The sequence below is a fragment of the Varroa destructor genome, unplaced genomic scaffold (assembly GCF_002443255.2).
Source record: "Varroa destructor unplaced genomic scaffold, Vdes_3.0 BEIS01000001.1, whole genome shotgun sequence".
NCBI lineage: Eukaryota > Metazoa > Arthropoda > Arachnida > Mesostigmata > Varroidae > Varroa > Varroa destructor.
The window spans coordinates 236,663-247,360 of NW_019211454.1; the positions used below are offsets into that span (position 1 = coordinate 236,663).

The following is a 10,698-nucleotide window of genomic DNA, read 5'->3' on the forward strand; positions in this document are numbered from 1 at the left end:
TTTTCTTTTTCAATAATAGGCACTCACGTTAAACGCTCAAATGAAGAGGGCAGCTTGGTTTTAAAAATTTCACATTTAAGAGCAGTAAGGCCACCGACAGGATAAGATACTGATAGGTGTTGAAAAAATATTCTTACACCAACCATGCTCACATAATTTATGGGTATGGGTAAGAGTTACGAAATATACGAAATGCATGCAGTCGCCGACTAGTGCATGACCGAATTGAATTTAGAAAAGCTTAGAACCCAAATCTGAAGAGAGAGCTATTCAACGCTGAAAAACAGATCACGTCGCAGTATGGAAGCAAAAATTCTGCCTAGATAGTGCGAAACAATCTTATCCAGGCAACAAATATCTCCTAATAGACGCCACCCCGTATGTTGGTGGACGGGAGGCATTGTGGAGTTTAGAATGGCCTCTAACATAGCACGGCGACAATAAACCAGAGCAAAACAAACGAGCAGGTCTTGCTGACATATAATTTCTGGGCCAAGATAAAGGGCCTCAAATCAGCTATTAGAGAAGTGTCGAAAGGGAATAAGAGAAATTGTGGGGCGGAATAACGAACGACGTCGAGAAAAACCTTATAAGATCATCATGGGCAAAACGACAAAGTCCAACAGAAGAAGCGGCTCTTTAGTCACAAAGATTTTGTCTTACTTGCCCCACTACAAGAGAACGATCTTTTTTATCTCCTTAGAAAAGGTTATGGTGGTAATCGAGAGGTTGCCACAGGTCTTCGTCGCTGTGTGAGGTCGCAACCTTAACCGACGCCGTGGGAATTCTCCATGGAAAGAAACCTGAAGTTTTCACGTTGATGATGGATAAAATCATGACCCTGTAGGGTGGAACAAGGCAATCCTGGATCTCACAAGACAACCAGGACTACCTCCTACCGAACCTAGACCGTGTCAACTAATCTGTCCTTAGACATTATCGACAAAGCTTTAGCGATGATCATCAATAAGGAGCAGTATAAGACACTGAACGTGGATTCTGGAAAAATGGGTTCACGGAAATAGTAATCATCAGGGTATTGAAAGAATGTGAGAAACAGCGCAGCTAAAACCAGTGGTCAAGGGAGCTATGGGTAGTGATTTTTCTGGATGCGCTTAATGCTTTCAACTCATTGAACTGGCAAAACTTTTTCAACGTTGTAAGGGCAAAAAGGTTTCCTAATATCTTTAAAGGCTAAAATACCTGGTACCGTAGGTATAAAACCATATTTTACGGTAAGTACAGCAGCCGGCGTGTTGTCTACATTAGCGCCCTTGCCGTGCAATATAGCTTACATTGAATGCCCACATCGAGAATGTGACATCCAAAGCGGCAAAAGTCATTCATGGTTTGGCAAAAATAATGGCGAATGTTCGGGGGCAACAGAGAGGAGATGGAGGTTGTTGGCTGCCGCGGCGGAATTCGTAATTTTGTCTGCAGCGCTAGCTTAGAATCCGGTTGTGGTCAAATGAAAGCGTACAGGATAGAACTCCTGAAAGTGCAATGATCACTTAGGATAAAGGTGGTGCAAACGTATAAGACTATATAGCAGCGATCACAGGCTTCACACGAATGATCCACAGGCAAAGAATGGTTGACGAGAGAACGTGGCTTCGGACAAACGCCATTCTTAAGAAGGAAGAGGTCTGTGAATAAACCAGTAGGTATGGCGGGTGGAATGGAACACTCACACAGCGTAGGGTTCAACTCGTAATTTCAGACCTTCATAAAAAGTTTAGCAGTGACTATGGCGACATAGCTTAAGTTTCGACACAGGTTCTAGCAGGCCATATATGCTTTCGATAATATTTACACAATACGAAAAAATGACTTAGGTGACATGCGGCACACGTTAGATAAACAATATAACTCGCATGATTTTCTCATACACACAGTATGAGATGCACATAGAAGCTTCCCGATACCTAGACTCGAGGTGAATAAACAGAGCTTATGAAAGAGGGTCTACTTTATGAAGGTAGTCCTAAAGAGAAAAAATGAAATTAAAAAGGAACGGAGAAAGAGTTGTTACAAAAAGGCAGATTGCGGGTATGGGCGAAAATATCTACAGCACACCAGAGAAAAGGTCATCTTCATCCAATTGAAGTGTATGCGTAAATGGTACCACCAGTGGCAATGGAAAAGAGAAAGAGACAACTTTTTTTTTAGAGGAGAATACTGTATGGCCAGGAGTTAGTGCGTATGACATCATTTAACAGTTACTCCTTTATGAACCTGAAACACTTTGTTGCAAATGAAGTTGTTGAATTTACAGCAAAATGGCAACGGTGTATAAACACGATATAAAGAACAATAGACGTTGTTTCAGTAATTCTATAGCTGAAGATGCATCTGCTACTGTAGTACATACATAGTATTGACTTGCGAAGCGAAAACAATTGGGATAACAAGCAAATAACTACGAGTGAAAAAAACGTTCACTGATATTATCAACCAAATAGAACTGGCAAATTTATGTTTGATTTTCGTCTTAGAAAATTATTTGTTTTAGGCTTAATCGACTTTCTATTTATCAAATGAATCCCTTGACTGCGATGCACCTTCATTGGGAAAGCAGGTGAGTGGGTTTGCTTTTATTTTCCATATGCTTTTAATCCTAATGGTGTAACTAAAAAATCACTACAATCACCAAATTAGCATTTTTGCTCATTTTCAGGCTGGGTATCTCATTCAAATATTTGAGAACAAGGCGTGTAAGACAGACACCATAAAGGCAGGTTAGTAAACGCTTTCATGCATATATATATATATATATATGTAAATCAAAGATATTGTAGGTCACGGGAAATTTGGAGCAAGGGAGAGGCCATGGAACATGCGGTAAAATGGAATGTCTTTTTAAACTACGACTAACCAATACTAGCAGGGGACATTAGAAAGCACCCTTTTTTTTTAGCCTATATAGTACTGTTAAATGAAGAGTTTCATTTGCAGCATTTATTTGCGTATATTTGAAAGGGTTGACATATAATAGTTTGTTTAACATGACTATGACATATTATATAATTATTATAATATGATAATTTTTATAGTTTGCTCTGGTAGAGAATAAGGTATGCAGTCGGTTAGCTTAGTGGAGAATCATATTAATGAAACTTTACATTGTAATACACACATACATATTGCAAACGGTTTATACAAGTTGTACTTCACATTTTTCTATACTCGAAATAAATCCGTGCAGACAGAGTGACTCTTTTTTTTTTTTTTTTTTTAATTAAGATTAAGGTTTTAATTAAGATTTTTGTGCACGAGCTTGACGTAGGTAAGGCTGAACTTTATTTTAACAATAGAGCGACCGCTTGTTATAAACTATAAGCGCACGTTATGTCAGCGTGAATGTTTTGCTAACGGTTCTTAAGCTAGTTACTCAATATTAAACACACTATTTTAACTTAAGAACAACTCGAACCCTTACCGACATGTATATATTTTGTCAACGTTTCATTAGAGTCAAAAATACGAAGCAGTGACAGCAGCGCAACGAGGATTCAATATGTAAACAAAGTTCAACCCCATTAGGTTCAAAACATCTCATATCCCCAATTATTGAAACAATCAAATTAGTTTAGCGGCATAAGCGTGGCCGGGTTGTAATAAATCAAACGGTATATATATATATATAGTTACAACTATGTTAGCGCAGAGTTCCTTTCAAGCAAAGCTAAGCCTATTCATTTCAATATAGTTAGTAGTTGAAATTTGCAGTTTTGAAACCGAAATTTGTTTTTGTTTTCTAAACAATATTAGTAGACTAAATAAATATGCGCTATCATCGATGATAATCTTTTTCCTGTGGAACTTCTATTCTCTCAGTTGCCAGGTAGATGCATGTAGTATGATCGTTTTACCAAACGGCAGCTGGAATTTTTCGAATATGATATACGTAAGCGGCACCTTAACGAGCTTATACTTGCCAATATCACTTGACGCTTGGCCACTATTAAAACGTTTTTTTGCGGAAGCAACATCTTAAAAGGACGAATAAATGGCGTAGGTCCTAGGTTGGAGATGTGATTGCATTGAGTGATGATGATATTGGATAAACATGATCGTCAGAAGTGACACTTAGCACGTACAAAGAAAGTTCGTCAAAATATCTGTTTTTGTTTAGATAGAAAACAATAGATCCGGATTTAGAAATTCCACCCTGTGTAGCGCCGAAACGCTTTTTGAAATTTACGAAACTTTCATTCGAATTTTTTCACTTACTTATTGCATTAGACTCTCACAATAATGAAACGAGCGCGTTTTATTCGTTTAATCTCTATTCTTTAAGATTACACTTACCACTGACATTTTTTAGTTCACACATCGAAATATAATCACATCAACAGTAAGCTTCACACTCTCAAGATCTAAGTAAGTTTAGTTATTAAAAGAGTAACTTACTTTAAGAGATTGCTTATTTTGGCACATTAGAAATGGGCATACACGGATCCTCAATAGCTCGGTCTTAATATTTACGAGACTGACTTCAAGTTATTAAGCTAATTTTTGTTTTTGACAATAAAAAATGAGTTCGCCAGGGTAGCACGAGGTAAATTTATCCCTGCGCCATATAAGGTTTCTGACTCCCCGCCGTTTAACAATCTTATTAAAGGCAAGTGGTTCATGTATTTTACTTACAGGAGCCTTTACCCTCAAGAGCAGTTCGAGCCCAACGGCGTATCTAGTCGCTTGACACATCTCTAGGCTTGTGTATCTTCATAATGGTGTTTGTGAACTATGGAAAAGGTTTGTCTTTGCACAGTTAAGACATTTCACTTTTCTTATCTTTACGGCACCTGACAATGTTAAAGACTAATCCTTTAAAATTATTTTTGCAAACCACGCGCTACGAAGGTGGACACTCAACCTGTTCTGTTCCCTAATATTTACATTAGAACGTATCGTATCGGGATTCGGCGTCCAATCGGAGTTGGCCTATATTTATTATCTCATTCCACGTGCCACATATATATCGCAGAAGCCTGATTTGGAAGAATAAAAGAACGATTCAAATAGTTACTATAATCTTTGTTTTATGTTCTTTCTTTATGTTTCTTCTATTCTATTATTAGGAAAAAAAACACGTCCCATCGAATGATATGTCAATAGCGGACCTCGTATTCCCCTGGTTCATCTGGATCATGGGGGTATGGCTCGCCATTTCAATCAGTGGGTTGCCACTCGAAAGTGTTGATTTTAGTTTTTGTATTTATGCTATTGCCACCAGTATCTACTAGGGTCAGTCAAAATACTGATTTCCCATAATCAGTGAAAATTAAATAAATAAATAGCTTGATAAACAATGCATTACCAGGCATTAAAGTTCTGTCGACCATGCATAAGCTTACAAAAATCTAGCAGTTTATAGTATGCTTAGCATCGTGATACTGGTAAGACTTCTTATACACAACTCAAGTAACAAGGCATACGGCCGATTTTTTCCCTATTTGCTGATATTTTTTCCATAGACAGCTGAGGTATTTTAGAGTATTAAGCTGCTTCGTTTTATATTAGTGGCCTACAGGCCGAAGCAATACCTAATCGTAACGGCAATACCAGACATAAAACATTCAATAGCACCAGGTTGGCAGATTAGTATAGCTAAATTGCTTTAAAATCAAACTTTGCTAATTCTATGTAGAATTAAACCTGTGACTCATAACGTTGAAACTTTCTTTGTCAAAGAAATTCAACAGTATTGCGACTGTAAGTTTTGTTCAAAACTTTCTACACAAATAAATGATAAAACCCTATTTTATTTTCAGTATAAAGTGAATAAAGGCTTTATTATAATATATATATAATAATAAATAATAAAAAGTATTATTATGACAAACACGGTTTTTCAAATGTGTGTAAAGTTAGACATTTAACACACTAATTCCATTATCCTGGTGCTATTGGAAATGCCAGTTTAAAGATAAAGAGTCAAATCAGCACGTGGGATACTTTATATGGCATAAAACGTATGTCATCTCAACACAACGTAAAACTTTAGTATTCTTGTGCGTGTTAAAGCGCTATGATGCAGCCTACTTTTTTTTTCTCTTTTTTTTTTTTTTTTATAAAATGCAGATAGACGCTTCCACTTGTTTTGTTTGAGCAAGTTTTCTAGATGTGACTCTAGCGGAAATCCAATCAGAATAAGTTTTTTTACTGGATTTTTGGATGACAAAAGCTATAGTTAATCCGCCGCAGCTGAGTTAGGTAATCGATGTTAGAAACATACCTTTGACACAAAACAATACGAATTCATATTTATATGGTCAACGGAGGTATATGAATAGAATATGACAGCTTACAAAGTCGCGTAATCGTAACTATTTGCATATCATTTAAAGTGTAATATTAAACAATCTATTCATCATTTTGACAGATTATTAATAGTTATGGGATATATTACTGTATATTTACGCTTATTAAAGAAGCTTCTGGATCAGTCATCCTCAACTAAAGGCCTGATTCGGGAAAGTGAGATGTTAAAAACACCTATGGCCATGTGTAGGCATCAAGACATCTTACGAATTAACATCTAAGACTTTTCCCTGAAGGTCTGATACTAACGGGAAAAATGATATAAAAAGCTCCGTATATCTGGAGTTCTGCAAAGCTAGGATAATCATTTTATCTATCATCTCTTCAGAATATTCATCAAATAAAGGAAAACAAACACTATTAAATTACTGGAATAAAACGCTGATAAATTTTATATAAGAAAATAGGACACCAAGTCTTGCAGGTGGGACATTTGCCTGTAACCGATTTGAAACTGCATGTCGCCGAACATCGCTTCTGAAGAATAACGCAATCAAAAATGCCAACGTTTTTACGGGCTTGTAATGCTCAATTATAGCGGGGCTGCACCTTTTCTGGGCGACTCCAACCGATGTGACCTCGGTAGGAAAACTGCACAGTAGGTTGACAGCAACTCATTAGATAGGAATGTCTGAAAGTCCCAACTTATTCGAAATAGGCATAGAATATACAAAATTACGCATTCCTCTAACAAATGAAATAGACTCTGATGGTTTTATACTGGTGGTTATTTCGAAGTACCTTGTTTATGTTTAGATCCTGAAACAAACTACAATACGATTTGCTGGAGATAGAGGCAACGCGTTGTAATTACCTTTTAAGGTAATGATTTTGAAATATGTATTCTAGGAATGGCGTGATTTGGCCTTCGAACTACGTGGCATAATCTCCTACTGGCAGGAAGGGCTCTTTATTTACTGTCTGGCCATCATTCACGTAGCAACAACATTCGCCTTACCTGTGCCAGGATGGCCAAAAGGTTATCTCGGGCCCGCCGGTTTACATAAGGTAAGCACTGCTTTACGCGCTACTATATAATCTATCATATGATTCACTCACTAATTCATAGCACTATTTTTGTATGTAAATATACAAAGCGTAGTTACCTGCACACTTTTTTAAAATAATTCTATAATAATAATGGAAGACGTTCTGGTTTTTAGGGTGGTGCACATTTTAAGTGCACGGATGGTGCTGCTGGCTGTATCGAAGGGCTTATCCTTGGCACTGCCCATATGCATCGTGTCTACACTTTCGGTTAATCAAAGCGAATATTTGGTAGAAACGTGCAAAGTAAGCATAGCTTCCAAATAATCCTTCAGTGCATACTTCGAATCCGAAAGACGAGCTCTTCAATTCGTCTGCAACTAATTTTGTTTTGTCAACAAATGTTGTTTCTTTCACTTAAAAAATTTCTCGAACATTAACTCGACGTTTTTCAGGAGATCTACGGTGGAACCATGAAGCACGATCCCGAAGGCATCTTGGGCTGTTTGACCTCGATGTTGTTAACATTCCTGGGACTGCAGGCTGGCAAGATCTTTCTGACATAGCGCAACAACCTACACAGGTTGGTATAAATGCGCGCACAACGGTGATTACTTAACCGTTATATTGGTTGAAACATCACTAACGCGCAGTTTTTTACTTAATAAAAAAGTGCGGCATTTCGCTCGAGTACTAACGACAGATTAATTTCTAATGTGTTCGCCGTTACCTGCTCCCATATTTTAGCTAATTTATTTATTCCTGTTCACCAGAACTTTCAAGTCTGGTGTATAGCTTCTGAGATGGATTTATTTTGCTAGTGACCTGAACAACCTGTAATTCGTCAGTGCAAGATTTGGCGAACATGCTGGACGTATAAAATCTTCCACTCAAGCTTTGCCAGGACGATCTTAATGACCTGTGTCATGTGTATCATGTATATATGTCGTAAGGAACAATAACTTTTCGTTGCCTATGGCGTCATTTCTGCTGGATGCCCTTACTCAATAGATCCTCGTTAATATCTTGTTCATATCTGGTATTTTCCAGTGTCTAAGGCTTTTCTAAATCTGCTAAATGATGGTCTTTTGAGATGAGGATTTGGTCTTCCTTTGAACTTGACCATACCTCCCGTTCCTTTTGCTTCATATCGGTGTGTATGTAGCTTAGCCAGGCTCCTAATTTCTTATACGTCGAGTGTGTAGGTTAACTCCTCATACACCTAACAATTTATTTCTGATCCGAAATCCTTACCGGCCCCGGGTGGCTGAGCGAAGTGAGATCCACCTAGTCGAATGCATGATACAAATAAGCCAAACTGCTTCAGCAAGTTTTCCTTAATTTGGTAAAAGACAAAATAGAATAAATGTCGAAAATGCACTTTTTCACAAGCAATATACATCATTGGAGTCTAACTGTGATATAAACTTCCGTTCACAGTGAAAGTATACCAGAAGTGTGGAGGAGAGTAAATATTTTTGACCGGTATATAAAAACAAACCAGCAGTTAAGAGGCAGAGAGAACACTGAAAGAAAAAGGCTGCTGGGAACAACCGTATCTATCATAAGCATCTACTGCAATTTATTTTCAGGGTCGATTTTCAGTTGCATTTCTTGTCTCAACCTGGCAGTTCATAAAACTAGCACCGAAAGACTACATCGACCACAGATTACTCTAACATTAGGGGAAACACGTTCTCCATGTTATTTAAATGTTCTTTTAACTAGAATATATATATTTGTCGTTGATGCTAACGTGATAATATCATCACTTGGTCTTTGTTAACAGGACTAGCCGGTGGGTCAATTAGGCAATCGCCTGTGGCTTTGTAGCTGGAGCCTTGTGTGGTTTCAGGAGAGATCTCTGGTAACGACGGCACAAGTAATTCAGATAACTAGTTACTGCATACTATTCATATCCCGTACTAAATTCAATATACTATACCCGTAAGCGACTTGATACTAGATTAGGTATCATGAAATCTAGCAAGAAGTAGGTTGATACCTGCTACTATGTCGGTATTGCTGCAGAGACATGGATGTTGCATTAAGCTCTTCGTTTTGACGACTGATTAGTAAACAGAATTCGGCTGTCTTCCGAAGCTATTTCGCACCCAATAGCGAATTCTTAATGTCATTTCGTGTTGAACCATAAATTAGAATCTTAACTGGAATCCTTCCATAAGTACGTTTTTATCATCAGTATCACGTTATGAGCAAGACCACATGTATGACGATGCATACTGATATCATTGTCTTTGTATTTGCAAGCTCTCAAGGTTGTTCTATTAACGACTGCCCAAAAATATTAACTCACTTATTAGTTCTACGAAAAATATGACATCTTTGTTACCTGTATGTATACTGGAAATCAATTCATCCGTACATGAATTTCTTGAGTGAAAAATGCTTACGGGCATTGCATATTCCATACCATCTTTATCGGCGCCGTGGCGTCAATGGTGAAATTTCAATCTTTTGCTTCTCAACGGTTTTGTTTCGAAGTCGGGTTTTATATGTATGGTAGTTTTCTTGTTCTTTGCGCGGGTCAATGTCGTATATCCTTTGTGTGGTCAGTTTTACTTCCATACTTCTAACTGTTATGCATGCAGTCATTGATTTCATGAATCTGTGGTCGTGCATCTATCTCGGTGGGTGATACTCAAGTACGGACTAAGTATAAAACATGTTTCTATTACAAAGGCTATAGATGATTCATAATAAAAAAAACTCTACCTGAATACATATTTTAAGCTAAGCTATTTTTGAATGAGTATTTAAAAAATAACGATGTACGCTCTTCTTCAAAGCAACCGACATTCGACAGTCAACTTACAGCTCATACAGAAAGCAATGTAGCTCGTTTAAATAAAAATATGGAGATGTTAATTTCTTTTTGTAAAAGTTCATCACTCAGATTTGAAAGGGAACGTGCACAAAATAAGCACAGCATTTTCTGCATGCGGTTTATAGCGATAACTGAATATTGAGCGTAGATGCTGTGCTTCTGTCTTAGCTAAGAGCATAGCTTACTTGGCCCGTGTCAAACGTGTCTCGCGTACTAAAAAAATTATAGCTTTTTTTTAGTACGCGAGACACGTTTTTATGATAAAAGATCAATGAATTTTAGCAGAACTAAGTCTTGCTTTTTGTAAATGAAAAAAATTTCGATTTGAAAATCTGATTATGATAAACTGATCATATATAGTACTTGGGAAATGCCAGCCTATCGCATGCCTTACATTATTTGCTTACCTTTTCCATTTCTTTTGATAATTTAATATTTTTGATAGACGGATAGGACTAAAGGAAGAACCAGAATAACTGTCACGAAAATAAGGTTGTTATAAATAAATAGAAATGTCGTAATATCTCCAGTTTGTA

At 37.2% G+C, this 10,698-nt stretch overlaps 1 protein-coding gene across 3 annotated transcripts; it reads left to right on the top strand.

Annotated features, from left to right (window-relative positions):
* The first annotated feature begins 27 nt into the window (after positions 1 to 27).
* Positions 28 to 7,621, top strand: Hgsnat (Heparan-alpha-glucosaminide N-acetyltransferase). 3 transcript variants are annotated; one of them, XM_086976693.1, is made up of 6 exons: positions 28 to 2,578; positions 2,659 to 2,738; positions 4,653 to 4,758; positions 5,085 to 5,159; positions 7,177 to 7,335; positions 7,491 to 7,621. In XM_086976693.1, exons 3-6 carry the CDS (start codon positions 4,750 to 4,752, stop codon positions 7,587 to 7,589), a joined length of 342 nt encoding a protein of 113 aa, XP_086832819.1. In that variant the 5' UTR covers positions 28 to 2,578; positions 2,659 to 2,738; positions 4,653 to 4,749; the 3' UTR covers positions 7,590 to 7,621. The 3 variants fall into 3 exon arrangements, with proteins under 3 accessions (XP_086832819.1, XP_086832824.1, XP_086832815.1); XM_086976698.1 differs by having other exon boundaries at positions 2,678 to 2,738; XM_086976689.1 differs by lacking the exon at positions 28 to 2,578 and having other exon boundaries at positions 2,591 to 2,738.
* Positions 7,622 to 10,698: the final 3,077 nt, after the last annotated feature.